General features: G+C 45.5%; 1 protein-coding gene across 2 annotated transcripts; it reads right to left on the bottom strand.

The window, feature by feature from the left end:
- Positions 1-202: 202 nt before the first annotated feature.
- cyp39a1 (cytochrome P450, family 39, subfamily A, polypeptide 1) lies at positions 203-16,588 on the bottom strand. Of its 2 annotated transcripts, XM_020455032.2 has the most exons (12): positions 16,272-16,588; positions 14,754-14,889; positions 14,086-14,260; positions 13,141-13,290; positions 12,483-12,579; positions 8,746-8,841; positions 8,469-8,559; positions 7,109-7,242; positions 6,873-6,968; positions 3,805-3,893; positions 1,448-1,535; positions 203-844 (listed from the first exon to the last, which is right to left on the bottom strand). In XM_020455032.2, the coding sequence occupies exons 1-12, from the start codon at positions 16,446-16,448 to the stop codon at positions 776-778; spliced, it is 1,398 nt and encodes a 465-aa protein (XP_020310621.1). In that variant the 5' UTR covers positions 16,449-16,588; the 3' UTR covers positions 203-775. The 2 variants fall into 2 exon arrangements, with proteins under 2 accessions (XP_020310621.1, XP_020310622.1); XM_020455033.2 differs by lacking the exon at positions 3,805-3,893.
- Positions 16,589-16,651: the final 63 nt, after the last annotated feature.

Here is a 16,651-nt window from a genome sequence, read left to right on the forward strand (position 1 = left end):
CAAATAGACCACTGTACCCTAATGGCCATCACTGACAATCTCAGGGGCCGATCGATCAACATTCCTTTGTACTAGGCTACAATTGCATCAATATGCGTGCACGCGGATTTCACACTTCAGAATAGTTGGTATTTGTTTTGGGCATCTAAGAGCAGGCTGGCCTTGAGATGGTCTATACCAGTAGAATTAAGGGACAAACTACATTATAGGGTGTAAAAATATCACTGCCTTTATTTTGATTTCACCCTTTATTAAGACAACCCAGATCTAGTAGGCCTATATTGAAGCAAAGCAACCGCAGACTGTATTCATGAAGTGAGGTATGATGCCGTATATAAGTACATAGTAATAACAGTGCATAAATACAATACAGGTCATAAATACAATACAGGTCTCATACTGATGCCACGTGCAGTGAATATTTTCTGTATGGGTCAGAATCTATCGGATTATATTCTATTACATCACAAAATACTGATCAATGTCTGTACAAATCCATAATCAGGTGTTGGACTGGGCAGGAAGGGAACGTACGGTTAGAAACACTCTTGGTGGGGTGAAAATAATCAAAAGGGAAAGACCAAATCATTTGAAGACGGTTCCACCATCTCCTGCATTTTCAGATGTAGTATCATTATATAAGTTCTAGATAAGTTCTTTAAAATATAACTTTTAAGTTAGCTCCATTGATAAAAAAAACTATTTGGCAGGTGTTTGGGCAGGATTGTAGAGCACAGTGCCCTTGTGTGGCATTGCTGGGCAGGGCAGGTCAACTCTATCGGTGTCTGTACTGCACTGTGCAGGGAGTCTCAGGCTGCTGGGTCCCTACCAGATGGAGATTGCTCTGGGGAGAGTAGAAAATTATAGATATGAAGTAATTCTTACACAGGGACATTCAAAGTCAATATTAAATGAATCATTGTTTATTTACCAGCGCGCTGGAGAGGTTCCAACCAACTCAATGGACCATAGTACACATGTCAATCAGTATCTCTGCCTGGGCAGACCCAGCAGTTGTTTTATATGCAGCTATACACAGACAAGTTATATTTGCATGATGTAGCGTAATTCATTCATCATTACCGTTTTGTTTCATTCATGTGACAGACCAATACTGTTTCATAGCATGTGACCGACTAACACCTCAAGAGGCTTCTTCTCTCTAAGCTGAGACCTTGAAACTGAGATATCTTTTGTTCGTTCTCAAAACAAGGTACGGGTGCACTGCCAAATTGATGTGAGGATTTGTTCAGTCAACCACTTGCATGAACACAGAAATTGGTTTATGGAACAGCACATGAATAGAACCGAAATGAGTTAGAAGAAAAGCACAAACATTTCCCTTACAGTTCACTGCAGTATTTAACTTTAGAGACTTCAATATTAGTATTTAAATTAATGTATGTTTTCAAAGTCCCATAAATGAGAAAGTGGTTTCCAAACTTACAGGTTTAGGCAACGGGTCCATGAGATTGACATCATACTTGAAGAGAATCAAGGCAGCAAACATCTGGAGTTCCATTAGGGCATACCACCTGTTGATACAATTAAAAACACATGACTAACATGTTAACTTCTCCAAAAAACAAACAACTGGTGATATCAAACTAACCTAACACACACACAACAGTAAGCTCAGGCACAGAGAACGTAACAGACACTCAAGGTAATGCGATAGGATCCAGTCATCCTTTTCATCTGTCTCTCTTACTGAGAGACTCTCTCCTTTGAGGCACTATCTCTGTTAGCATTTCAGCAGGTTATCAGACACAATGGAGGTGCCATTCCCGGCTAAGCCAGAGCTGTCACAACAAGAAGAGAGGAAATGAAAGGTGTAGGAACTGGTGCTCTTGTTTGATTCCAATGTGTCATTTTACCTCTCCTACATTCACTGCTGAGAGAGAGAGAGAGAGAGAGAGAAACAGGGCTTTAGGGAAAAGGACAGATGTAAAGAGAATAGCAGTAGTGAGGACTTAAGAAAAAGCTGTGTGCTGGTCTTTATCAGTGATCCTAACCTGGAAAACTGCTCCAGTTGCACCCTGTGACTGCTGTGAGTCATACCGGGGTATTGTGTCAGTGACGCAGACACAAGGTCAATCTCCTAAAATCATCAGAATCAAACTAGACTGGATTGGTGGATGGGAAGAATGAAATATGGGAGTGTCATACGCGGCATGCTCCCCATAGTTATTTCTGTGCCTCTCCCCTCCCACCACTGTACCCTGGCTGTCATCATTTCAGCGGCCGCCTGTGTGAATTAACCACTGAGATGCAGGATGCTAGCTCTAGCATGACAATAAGACTCAGTGGTGAGTGAGCGCTAGTGGGCCAACGCAAAGGCTTACTTTGTAGCCTGTCTGCTCAGTGCAACTGACAAAGCATACTTTCTCTGTTTGAGTTAATACAGAGGCACATATTCAAGGACGGCAGATAAGTCATTTCCATTTCATTGCCATTTCTTTCAGCATGTCTGAATATGCATAGGTTATGACTATGTCTGTGTCCTAGAGAAAGGGGTCACAGGTTAGTCCCACTCGACAGTACGCCTGTGTCTTTGATCCTGCTGTGCAGCTGGGAACATGCCCTGATCTTTTCCCTGCTTACGTCACACCGGCCCCCTGGCCGCATCCCGGCCGCTCTGGGCCACCGCTGATGTCCCAGTCAGGGCCCCAGAGGACCCAGGGGTTGACATTCAGGGGCAAACGCGCAGCACAGCCATACAAACTATACAAACCCAGAGCCCCAAGCTAGCCACCTCCCCAGAGACAGTGACAGACACAGCAGGAGGCTGGAGGACAGGGTAAGACACACCAGCAATAATATTGTAGTACCCACATAATATGCCTGTGGTCTGTGGGATATTGATCGTCACAAATAGCTATCGATGCTTATTTTACTGGTGCAAAATAGGGCTAGAATAGTCAACAAAAAAATATAAAACTCCCCCAAAATCATACATGGAAGCCATATCCAATACGATACCTCTAAATGCCAATTTGGTGCCAACACAATGCCTTATTCATTGTCTTTGACAGATTCAATTCTACTTAGCTGGATTTGCAAGAGAATGGATACTAGCAGGATGGTAGCTACTATTTATTTACTTTTTACATTTAACCTTGATTTAACTAGGCAAATTAGTTAAGAACAAATTCGTATTTACAATGACAGCCTACTAAAAGGCAAAAAGCCTCCTGTGGCGACGGGGGACTGGGATTTAAAATAAGAATATAGGACAAAACACACATCGCGGCAAGAGACACTCTACATAAAGAGAGCCCTAAGACAACAACATAACATGGCAGCAACACATGACAACACAGCATGGTAGTAACACAACATGACAACAACATGGTGGCAAAACATGGCAGCAGCACAACATGGTAGCAGCACAACATGGTAGCAGCACAACATGACAACAACATGGTAGCAACACAACATGGCAGCAGCACAACATGGTAGCAGCACAACATGACAACAACATGGTAGCAGCACAACATGGTAGCAGCACAAAACTTGGTACAAACATTATTGGGCACAAACAGCACAAAGGGCAAGAAAGGTAGAGACAACAGTACATCACGCAAAGCAGCGTCAGTAAGAGTGTCCATGTTCCAGTCGCTAACTGCAGGGAACTGAAAAGAGGAGTGACCCAGGGATGAGTTTGCTTTGGGGCCCTTTAACAGAATGTGACTGGCAGAATGGCTGTTGTATGTGGAGGATGAGGGCTGCAGTAGGTATCCCAGATAGGGGGGAAAACTCTAGTGTGTGTTCTGAAGAAAAAAACATGTCTGTTTTTCTAACCTTCCTGGGCACTGGTTTCGGCCTCCTCCAAATGCCACAAACCCTTCCAAGAAGACATTCTTTACTAAATCTGCCTTATCCCATCGTTCCTGTGGGAAGAGGGAAGAGATTTTATTTCAGAAAAAACTTCAGCTTTATTTATATCCTAGAAAAGGGCTTCAAGCAGACCTATACTATTTTAAACCACATGAACAGGGCAGTTTGGATTGCTTTGAACGTTTTCATTTCACATTGTGAGCAGTGAATGGATTTCGTCATTTCAAACCATCTGAATGATTATCTGCTGTGCTTATAGATTGGAAGTCGTGTTCCAAAGTGCAACTGTCCACCAATTTCACAGTGTGTCATAAGAACATGCTAGAATGTCACGGATTCCCCCGGTACTGCTACTCATTCCGTGCACCAGTTCCGGAGGTCTACATCACCGGCCTCTAGACGTTCACTGAACTGTCATTACGCACACCTGATTCCAATTCCCCTGATTAGTAATTGTATATATGTGCCCTCTGTTCACCATTCGCTGGTCAGTTATTGTTCCCATGTCCGTTGGTCTTGTGAGTACCTGTGCTTTGTTGTTTCGGCTTTCGTGCTGGGTGTATTGTGTGTCGTTATTACGGGTCTCGTCCCGTGTATTGTTGTGCATTGTTATTACAGGTCTCGCCCCGTGTAGTGTATTGCGGGTCTCGCCCCGTGTAGTGTATTGCGGGTCTCGCCCCGTGTAGTGTATTGCGGGTCTCGCCCCGTGTAGTGTATTGCGGGTCTCGCCCCGTGTAGTGTATTGCGGGTCTCGCCCCGTGTAGTGTATTGCGGGTCTCAACCCGTGTAGTGTATTGCGGGTCTCATCCCGTGTAGTGTATTGCGGGTCTCATCCCGTGTAGTGTATTGCGGGTCTCATCCCGTGTAGTGTATTGTGGGTCTCATCCCGTGTAGTGTATTGCAGGTCTCATCCCGTGTAGTGTATTGCGGGTCTCATCCCGTGTAGTGTATTGCGGGTCTCGCCCCGTGTAGTGTATTGTGGGTCTCGCCCTGTGTAGTGTATTGCGGGTCTCAACCCGTGTAGTGTATTGCGGGTCTCATCCCGTGTCGTGTATTGCGGGTCTCATCCCGTGTAGTGTATTGCGGGTCTCATCCCATGTAGTGTATTGCGGGTCTCATCCCGTGTAGTTTATTGCGGGTCTCATACCGTGTAGTGTATTGCGGGTCTCATCCCGTGTAGTGTATTGCGGGTCTCATCCCGTGTAGTTTATTGCGGGTCTCATCCCGTGTAGTGTCTCATCCCGTGTAGTGTATTGCGGGTCTCATCCCATGTAGTGTATTGCAGGTCTCATCCTGTGGAGTGTATTGTGGGTCTCATCCCGTATAGTGTATTGCGGGTCTCGCCCCGTGTAGTGTATTGCGGGTCTCGCCCTGTGTAGTGTATTGCGGGTCTCAACCCGTGTAGTGTATTGCGGGTCTTATCCCGTGTAGTGTATTGCGGGTCTCAACCCGTGTAGTGTATTGCGGGTCTCATCCCGTGTAGTGTATTGCGGGTCTCATCCCGTGTAGTGTATTGCGGGTCTCATCCCGTGTAGTGTATTGCGGGTCTCATCCCGTGTAGTGTATTGCAGGTCTCATCCCGTGTAGTGTATTGCGGGTCTCATCCCGTGTAGTTTATTGCGGGTCTCATCCCGTGTAGTGTATTGCGGGTCTCATCCCGTGTAGTGTATTGTGGGTCTCATCCCGTGTAGTTTATTGCGGGTCTCATCCCGTGTAGTGTATTGCGGGTCTCATCCCGTGTAGTGTATTGCGGGTCTCATCCCGTGTAGTGTATTGCGGGTCTCATCCCGTGTAGTGTATTGCGGGTCTCATCCCGTGTAGTGTATTGCGTGTCTCATCCCGTGTAGTGTATTGCGGGTCTCATCCCGTGTATTTATTAGAGGTTTTACCTCGCTCTTTTGTTTGGGTTACATCCCTGTGTTTTTGTATACCTGTTTGTTTTGGGCTTCGTCCCCGTGCCTTTTCCTGGCATGTTGTATATTTTGGGTGGAGTATTAAACCCCCCTATTACGTATTCCTGCACCTGTCTCCAATCATTTATACAACGTGACATAGAAAGGCTGTTACTAACGGTTATTACATAGCATTATGGTCCACAAACCATAGACTATTCTATAGACCCAAGTGGCTACTATAGATTATTCACTCAACCCATTTCATAGCAAAACATACCAACCTCACTGAAGATGATACAAGGCATTGACTCACTAAATGGCCTGCAGTCTCTGACCACTGCTGCAGTTTACCTCACAGCCCAGACCTTTGACCTACTCTTCCATGTCACAGAAACAGAAATAAAGATCTCCTTTCCGGAAAATGTCAAGCGGCTAAATACGTGCCCTGGTTTTCAAGCACCCTCATCCGCATTGTTGAAGCAGGAGGAGAAATAGCATTATCTACCAATGCTCTCAAAGCCCATTTATACTGCAGCAGCGTAGGCATGTGGGGCTTCAAATATTTAGTCTGTTTTTAAGAGAGAAGAATGAGGGAGACAGTCAGTGACCCGGGAATGCACTCCTCGGGAAGATACAAGTGCATTTCTTCTGTCTGCAGGTAGGGGGACACTAACCAACAGAGGAGGAGGTTCATTGCGGTGATAAATGTCATGTCCCCCCGCACCACCATGACCACGAGTGTCATTCATTTACATTAGAAGTCTGTCGGAAGCCTGAGCTGACGCACGCTCATGCTGGGCTGACACACACACACACACACACACACACACACACACACACACACACACACACACACACACACACACACACACACACACACACACACACACACACACACACACACACACACACACACACACAGAAACACAGAAACAGGCATGAAAAATGCAAAAGACATGCTACAGCAACAACTCTTGTGTTAAGGTGGGTTGCCCTAAAATATCCAACTTACTACCTTTCCATGTATTTACTGTGCCCCACCAAGTTGAAATACTGACTTGAGAGCATCCCCTTCATCATTAAGTTAATATCCCATATCATTTAAGGTAAATATGGTAGGTCTAGCCTAGTACTTACCGGTTTGAACTCTTCTGGTTCAGGGAAGTAATGTGGGTTCCGATGGGCCCAGTAAGGAGACACCATTAACAAGTCCCCTGGTGGAATGATGTAGTTCTGGAAGGGAGGAATACACACACATATGCACGCCACTTTACATATACTGAACAATTTATGGAAATGAAGGGTTGACTTTGAGGGGATGTAGAGGCTTGAAAAAGCTTATTTCAGAGTCTATCGACGGTCAGGAGGCCCACCTGTATCATGAGGGGTCGGACCACCCTGCGTGTGATGGCTCCAGGGGCCCGAAGCCGGATGGCTTCCAGGATGCACCACTTCACATAGGGCATCTGTTGCAGCTCTTCAGCGGTCACCTTGGTCTTCCTGGTGTCTGTCATGGACACACACACACACGATGGAACAAACACACGTTGTGAGATATACACACAAACACACACTCCCACACACCTACTGACAAGATACAACAGTCTACCACTGAGCTTCTGAGAAGAAGCGGTGTCGTTTCAGTATGCATCACTGAGCTGGTATGATTAGATATCAGACCCATTAGGATTACGTGGGATTTCATTAGGAGATATGCATATGTAAGTATAATTGAAAGTCTCAAAGGGGCCGATTATTGAACATTCACTTAATTACTATGTCATGTATATAGTCTTCTCAGATAACTGAAACCACTGAGCATAATCATTATAACTCCCTAGAAACAGGACTTCTGCCTTCAAAAGTGTGCCAGGTGAGTGTTGCGCTACTGCTGACACCTGCTGGAGGTTTAGGGGCATAGACTGAAGCGAAATGAGATGGAGAGACAATGTGGTACAATTACTGTACTGCTTCATCTTCCATTGTATGTGTTAAGATCTCCAGTCATGGTAACACCAGGGCCAAAAACAACATCATTGAATTCTTAGAAGCAGCCAGAAGTTTACTCAGCAAAAACACTCAGTCAAATGGCACATTCATTTAATTTGTATTTATTTATCCGTTATTTTACCAGGTAAGTTGACTGAGAACACGTTCTCATTTGCAGCAACGACCTGGGGAATAGTTAAAGGGGAGAGGAGGGGGATGAATGAGGCAATTGTAAACTGGGGATTATTAGGTGACCGTGATGGTTTGATGGCCAGATTGGGAATTTAACCAGGACACCGGGGTTAACACCCCTACTCTTACAATAAATGCCATGGGATCTTTAATGACCGCAGAGAGTCAGGACACCCGTTTAACATCCCATCCGAAAGACGGCACCCTACACAGGGCAGTGTCACTGCCCTGGGACATTTGTATTTTTTTTTTAGACCAGAGGAAAGAGTGCCTCCTACTGGCCCTCCAACACCACTTCCAGCAGCATCTGGTCTCCCATCCAGGAAATGACCAGGACCAACCAAAGCTTCAGAAGCAAGCCAGCAGTGGTATGCAGGGTGGTATGCTGCTGGCATTCATTACTAAGGTAAAATACTCCATCCACCACCATATCCCAATATACCCCAGGTCATCAGGACCTCACATACTGTACAGCAGGTTAGAGAAGCTAATGGGGCATGTGTCAGTGGGAGGCTATAAAACAGAGGAGCGATGGCATAGTGTAGCTCACACCTTGGTCTTTGAGTGCTGCATTGATCTGCTCCATGGCTGTCTGGTAAACTGTGGGATTGGACAAGATGAAGGCTACAGCCCAGAAGGTAATCTAAACAAAAGACATGTTATATCAAATATAATTATGATATCTCCAATCAAACCAATTTAAATGCCAATTAACTAGGGTATCTGGCAGATTAAAAAGATGAAGGTGAAGAGGAGCGATCGTAAATCTAATTCATATAAAACGATGCCCCTGCTTATCAGTAATAAGATTTGTCAAAAAATTACTCACTGGAATTGCATTGGCAAGCGATGCCCATAACATCAGTAATCCATAGTTGGGCAGGAATTTATCTGTGATTAAGGTGACAAGGTGTTGCAGTAACGTCTGCAAAAATGCCATACATACAATCATTTACAATGAGGTTAGGCGAAATACAGACTTTATACATTTCATCCCCTTGGAAATGTCACTATATGAGTATACAATGGTATCTATCATCCTTGTTATACATTAAAGATGTGACAATAACTAGTACGAACTCGGACCCAGGCGCAGAGAAACACAGCAGGTAGAGGTGTGGGTAAATCCAGAATGTTTTATGAAGTATTCACAGGTAAATCAACAAAGCAAGTGTACATGCGTACAAGACAAGAGACCTGAGCAACCGGCCCAGTTCCATAGAGGAACCTATATAGTCCTAAACCAGGTGAACCCAATAATCTCAATCAGGCTCACCTGGACATTAGAAACATAAGGATGCCCTCGATAACACTACATGATGACCTCTAACCTGTAACAGGACCCCCACCCCTCAAGGAATGGCTCCCGACGTTCCACCAGGGGTAGCTGAATGTCGACGGAAATCCCGAATGAGTCTGGAGTCCAAAATGTCCCGGACCGGAACCCAGGACCGTTCCTCAGGGCCGTAATCCTCCCAGTCCACGAGATACTGAGTCCCCCGCCGGATCTGACGGCTAAAGAGTATGCGTCGCACCGTGTAGGCTGGCTGTCCCACTATCATGCGAGGCGGAGGTGGAGGCCAAGTGGCCGGAACCAGAAGACTGAACACCACATGCCTGAGTCTGGAGATGTGGAAGTTGGGATGAACCCTCATGGACCGGGGAAGATGAAGACGGTAGGCCACTGATTGATGCGCTGTAGAATCTTGAATTGCCCAACGTACCGGGGTGCCAACTTCCTAGATTCCATGCGTAGAGGCAAGTCCCTAGTAGACAGCCAGACCATCTGGCCTGGACGCAGGAGGTTGATGGCACAATCGTAGGGCCTGTGAGGTAGTTTGCTGGCCCTTTGTATGCTGAAGCCCTAAACCAAATCCCAGTAATCCCGAGGTACGCGGGAAAGATCAGGCTTGTCACTCCCAGCTGGAGGAACAGGAGTGTCGGAAGTCTCCAGACGAGAAGGACCGGAAAGGTCTGGAGAGAGATGCTGGCAGGTGAACTGGCATGAAGGATTCCATCTCTGAACTCTCCCAAAGGCCAGTCAATCTGAGGATTATGGGTGGAAAGCCACAGATGTCCAAGAACCAGGGGAAGCTCAGGAGAGTTCACCAGATGAAACTGGATAAGCTCCACATGGTCATCCAGAACTCATAGCTGAATAGGCATGGTGAGTTGCTTCACCTTCCCAGACGCTAGGGGTTGACCATCCAGTGCAGTGACCGACAATGGAGTGTCCAGCATAGTGAGTGGCAGCCTCTGTTGGCGAGCTAATGTGGAATACAGAAAATAGCCGGTAGCCCCAGAGTCTATGAAAGCAGAAATGTCCAACTGCCCATTGTCCCACCACAGATTGGCCGGAAGGAAGGTGCGTGTCGTGTCGGCAGCTGGAGACTGTATCTGACTCCCCAGTATTCTCCCGTTTACTGACGGGTCCTCCCGTTGTCCCATCAGCTCGAGACAGGGTGCCCGGAAATGTCCAGACTGTCCACAGTAAAGGCAACGTTGATTGTTAATCCTGCGCCTTCTCTCCAGAACGGAAAGTCTTGTGCGTCCCAATTGCCCCGGCACCTCTGAAGGATATGATGGGGAACCAGAGCCGAATTGAGAACTATGACGGGATACCGAACCAGCAGGCCCAGCATACGGCAATGTCACAAATGAATAATCGCCTCCCTTAGCGGAGCTAGAAACACTGGAACCAACTCGGAATCCCTCCATCCTCTCATGACGACGTTCCCGAAGCCGGTTGTCAATCCGGATGGCCAGAACAATAAGCTCCTCCAGAGTGTCAGCGTTGTCCCGGGAAGCCAGTTCATCCGTGAGAACCTCGCTGTCCATTGAGAAAGACTGAGTGAAGTGCCTCTGTATTCCAACTGCTCTCAGCAGCAAGCGTCCGAAAATCAATGGCGTAATCAGGACGTAATCGGGCCAGAGCCCATCCTGAGAGCAAGGCGATGTTATATGCCACTCTGGAACGCTCGGTGGGAAACGTTGATGCCTGGAGCTCGAAGACGAGCGGACATTGGAGCAGGAACCCACGACACCTCCCAGGATGCCCCTCATAGCGCTCCGGTACCGGGAGATGAGGCTCCCGAGGGGAGGAAGACGATGAACTGGTAGAAAGTGGAGGGTTAGGAACCACCACAGGTGGTTGCTCCCGTCTGTCCGGTCTGCAGAGTGAACACAAGAGTTCCTAAATCCTCCGACAATGTGTTCAGCCGCGCCTCATGGCGACCAATCACAGCTCCATGGTGAGTGAGAGCCGACCGCAAGTGGTGGAGCTCGGAGTGTCCCTCGGATGACGGAGAAATCTCGGCTGGGTCCATTTTTTGGCTCAGGTCTACTGTGACAATAACTCTAGTACAATCTCGGACCCAGGCGCAGAGAAACACAGCAGCTAGAGGTGTGGGTAAATCCAGAATGTTTACTGAAGTATTCACAGGAAAAACCACAAAGCAAGTGCACATGAGTACAAGACAAGAGACCTTGTCCTAAACCAGGTGAATCCAACAATCCCAATCAGGCTCACCTAGACACTAGAAACATAAGGATGCCCTCCAGTGGCACCCTCAGGGATAACACTCCATGATGACCTCTAACCTGTGACAAAAGAGCCAAATATTGCACTAACTAGAAGTTAGAACCCCAGTATGCAGGCCAGGAACATCAGTAAGATCAATCTTAGCTGGCTGGTACAGGTGCTGTTCTGGAATCAGGATGCTCATTTCAAAGGTTTCACCTGGTCCAATGACCATTCATCAATCAGAAGCCTTTATCAAGATGATATATGGAGAATCCTTAGGGCTGACAACGAATGAGTGACAATATGATTCATATCCTAACTGGGACAACTGCCAAGGTGGGTAAAAAGTGCATCTCGTCCCATAAAGAATTATCATTACATCCATCTACAGGAGACAACCTTGGCGAAATGATTAAAATAAAATGACAATGTCAGACACCAGCTGTTGAGTTATGAGACTCAACTCAATGTCAAAATGTCAAATGTCCAATATTCAAATGAATCATCCATTCAATAAAATCATGGTATAATGATCCATTATGTCACGACTGCCACCAAAGGTGGCTCCTCTCCCTGTTTGGGCGGCGCCCGGCGGTCGTCGTCGCCGGCCTACTAGCTGCCACCGATCCTTTGCTTTTTCGTTTGGTTTTGTCTGTCTTGTGTTCACCTGTGTCTAGTTTAGGCTAATGAGTGGGGTATTTAATCTCGTCCTACCCGCTAGGTTTTGTGCAAGATTGTTTGTGTTACTGTCGTTGGCTTGGGTTACGTTTTACCCTGTTAAGCAGGTTTATTTCATGGGATTGTTTTTTCCCGCACGTTCGTTTAGTCAGAGGAGTGTGTTCCTCCGTTTTCGACTAGACTGCGTTCCTGTTTTCTAGTGGCTGCTTTTGTGGTCCTGTACCTGTTTTGTTGGTGGACCAGTAATAAAACGCCCTTCTTGAAATTCTTGCTCTCCTGCGCCTGACTCCACACCCACCTCTCCTAGGGAGATATTGACACATTATTTAAAACGGCATTGTTCTCTATTCAAAGATAGGACTCACCCTGTTGCCTGATTCACTGGATGTCTCATCATCCTCTGCTTTGACCACCATGTTCCCCAATAGAGACAGAAGCCAGCATTTGGAACTGGCCCATTCCCTGCCCCCCAAAAAAACAACTATTTAGAAGACATACAGTGCTGTAGCCTTGTGCCTGAGCCTTCCAAAATCCTGTCTCATTTACTCAAGTACTGAAGGCTTGCTTTCCAAAGCTACCTTGTACCTTACCCTCGCATGAGTATCACATCCACACTATGTCAATAAAGGTAGCTTTTTACCTAAATCAACAGTCTGGTCAGACTGTCTTGTTTATTCTTAGATAGGCAAACTGTACAGTACATCTCAACACAAAGGTTTTGCCCTTAATTTCCTGGGATTTACTTTATGCACGTAGTCCTTAGTAAATCAACTCTATACTGCTTCCATAACAGTGCAGGTCATTTGGTTTATTGGTTAATTTTTTTCATGTGAACAACCTAATATTAGCCAGGGCCGAGGTCCAATATAAATATACAGTGTATTGGTCCAATCTATATGGTCTTATGTTACACCTAAGCAATGTACACAATGAAATGTATATCCCACTCCATTCACCTGCCTACTACAGTAGTTTGAAGACAGGAACTAACTATCAGACTAACCAGGCCTGTGCCACACTGACCTGAGGAACATGTCTGGTAGCTGGGAGCCATACTCAAAGCCCTCGTCGTAGATGGCAAACTTCTCCTTGAACTGCTCCATGGTAAAGGGACTTCCTGGAGAGTTATACTTCCCCAGTAGGTTACTCATCACAGCAGGGTACATTACGGCCCTGTCAGACATGAGAGGAGAGACGAGTCAAAGACAATTATAGAGGCTAATGGTCAGTCTGGTCAGAGGACTTTAGATCGGTACTGCTGTGTAGGGATTACGTTGGAAAAAGATCATTACGAGACTCACCACTGTTAACATCACCAGGAATTCAGCATTTTTTTTAAGAAAAAAAATCCATAAAATGGTTCTTGAGTTGTCTGAGTGATGATCATCACCAGAGATATACGTGTGTGAAACGTTGTGTGTAATACAGGGTAATACTGCATACGAGACCATGCTGTTACATGATGAGCCAATCAAATGTAAGGTGCATGATAGTACTTTATCGCCTAACATGTTTCCTAATTCTTTCTTTCCTGTCATGTCCGTCAGTCCAGAAATTCTGGTTTAGGTAGTTCTTCCACTAAAGGTAATATTATTTCAGCTGTGAAATATGACTCCTGAGACCTGAACGATAGGTGTGGTGGACAGGACAAAGGATTGGCAGCGCCCTCTATATAGTATATTACTCATCAAAGAAGGATAGGACTACACAGTCACGTGCCAGGGGTTGATCAACCTTATGAGAACAACCTCAACGCACAGCCAGTTACCGTATTCTAATGCTAGTTAACCTAACACTAATCCTAATAAGCCAATTTCAGCGATCCATATTGCACTCCTGCCACTTGTTTTTCTAAATGTTTTCCTGTGTCATACCTACTGAACACTCGCCACACCTCTCCCTCCTCTCCACAAGGGATAAACAGATACACAGTCAGAGAGTGTCAGGTCCCGGGACACTGTAGCTTACCTGACCAGCTCATTGAGTCCTCGAGAGCCCTGGTCCCCCAGCGTCTCCAGGTGGTCGTTGAACTCTTCACACAAGTGGTCAGTCAGCTGAGCCACATTGCCTGGGGTCAGACGGCCCTTGATCAGAGTGTTGCATGCTGGGTGGAACTTATAGAAACTCTCCTTGCTGATGGAAGCTACAGAGAGAGAAACACGTTGCTGTGTTATGTTTCTATTGTGTTGCTGTGTTGTCCGCTTGCCACTTTTAAACCCATTTGGACCTAACTAAAGTGAAGTGAATTGAATCCATTCAGCTTGAAGCTTCTGTTATTGTAACAGTCAGTGAGCTGGTCAGTATCAGTGTAAAAAAATAGATTGTCTATTCATAATTTATTATGAGCCTATAGATAGAACATGAATTATGTACAGAGGGTACATATCTTTCAGCACACACTCAAGAATCCATCGATCATTAATGTCCCTTGAAAACAGAGAAAAACTGAGAATGTGTTTTATTATTTACTACTACTACAAAAAAAAAAAACACTTCCAGTCAGATGTGAAATGTGGCAGATGAGTAATCTGAACCTATGGGGAGAAGGCTGAAACCACCGGCAAGTGGACCAGCGAAGGCCAAAGTCAACTAACGTTTCAGCACAGGAAACTGTAACACACACAGTAAAACCCCACCTGTGTTATTGACAGGCTCTTGGACTGCCTGCTCAAAATCCACATCTTTGGACATGAAAAATGTGCGAAAGTCTTCATGAAGGGTCACAAAGGTCAATCGCTTGCCAGCCGCAACAACAGTGAAGACAGGTCCATACTGGAAAATACAAATTGTAATATTTTTATAGTCATTATAATTTCGTCTTGATAAAAAAACAGACCTGGTAGTGCTCTTTTCTGGACAAGATTGTGTCAACAAATGGATAAAACTTGATGGCAGCAACAGTCCTAATCAGGGATTCTGACAGCGTTTATCAGAATCAACTTTGTTAAATAAACTTTGACATTAGATCAATAAAATGGGAGGGAGTGAAACAGGTTTAAACAGGTTGAAACATGAGTACAACATAGTAATAACACACAGCTGAACAACACAACAACCAAATTGCCACTACATCACAGGAATGCTCATCTGAATAACTATAGTGTGCGACTTCGAATGCCCCATTCATACAACTTGGCCACCCCTCCAAATAACAAAACCCCTGGCACAGCAGTCATTTCCCTGCACAACGGTTTGCATCAACAGGGTCAGCACATGCTGCTAACTAGCTCCCCAAGGCCCAGTTACATAAATTACTAAGTGAACTCAATAGGCCGTGATGAAGTTGAGAAGGCCGTGGGCAGTCTGGCACAACATTCTGCTCCTAGCTTAACAGTGGAACTGAGCTTGTTATGTGGCAGCCTACGTTGATTGAATGTATTTCTTCGGCAATATTAACGTTTTGACTTGCCATGTGTGTAGCAAATCTACCATCACAGAGTGTAGAGGTTCAGGGTTTATCGCTCATGTGTTGTCTCCCATGAGTTCTAGGAAGGGGCATCATTGATTGAAGCTGATATAGGCAGTTAATGAATTAGGGCGATCATGCTACAATTACAATGGTGGAAATAAAACCAAAGTTGATTGAATTACACACGTGTGACACAGAGTTCAGCAGGTTGAGGTGAGCTCCTGAAGAGACCAAATACCTTGGACTTTGAAAGAGAGTCCCACAGCCACATGGCATCGATATCTGCTGGTGATCATCTATCCATATATCTTATAGACCTATCTGAATTTGGCGAAGCTAAGTTGGATCAATAACAATTGTTTGTGTGTGAGTGTGTGAGTGGGCGAGAGAGAGAGAGATAGAGAGAGATAGAGAGAGAGAGAGAGAGAGATAGAGATAGAGAGAGAGAGAGAGAGAGAGAGAGAGAGAGAGAGAGAGAGAGAGAGAGAGAGAGAGGGTGAGGGATGGGGGGACAACGTATAACACAGGGATGCAGAAGCGAACATTAGTTATCATCAATATCACAAAGTCAGACATCAAACAAGATGTTGACACCATCACAACTCAGAGATTATGTGGGCCAATATCTGTAGCATTCGAACAAATAAACAAGTAGGTAATAGGGTCGAACATGTAATATTCAGAATAAACATCAAATGAGGACGTAAAAGCATATACTATAGCCCAACCACCTGATGTTTGTTACCTTATCTCTGGCTTGAGATATGAAAGTCAGCGGAGATTTCCCAAACTCGAATGCCACACCAAACCAGGGGATCCATCCTTTTATGCATGGTGGAGCATTTGGATAATTTCCCCCAAATAAAAGATGCGCTGAAATAGCCAAGACAACCAGAAACAGTATCAACGTTATAACGTCCATCACACCTGTCTGAAACCACTAGGGCTCGCTCCGAGGCAAAAGCGGGCGTTGAAATGAAAGGAAGATTGGCCAACCAGAGCCGGGCCTCTTTCTCAGTCTGATCCAATCAGCTAAAAGAAGGTCAGAGCGTAATTTTGTAACATTGCGCGAAAAGTTGTTTCGGAAATGTAGTTTGACAGAGCCCCGATGCAGTAGGCTGTGCG

This window comes from Oncorhynchus kisutch, linkage group LG21 (assembly GCF_002021735.2).
Source record: "Oncorhynchus kisutch isolate 150728-3 linkage group LG21, Okis_V2, whole genome shotgun sequence".
NCBI lineage: Eukaryota > Metazoa > Chordata > Actinopteri > Salmoniformes > Salmonidae > Oncorhynchus > Oncorhynchus kisutch.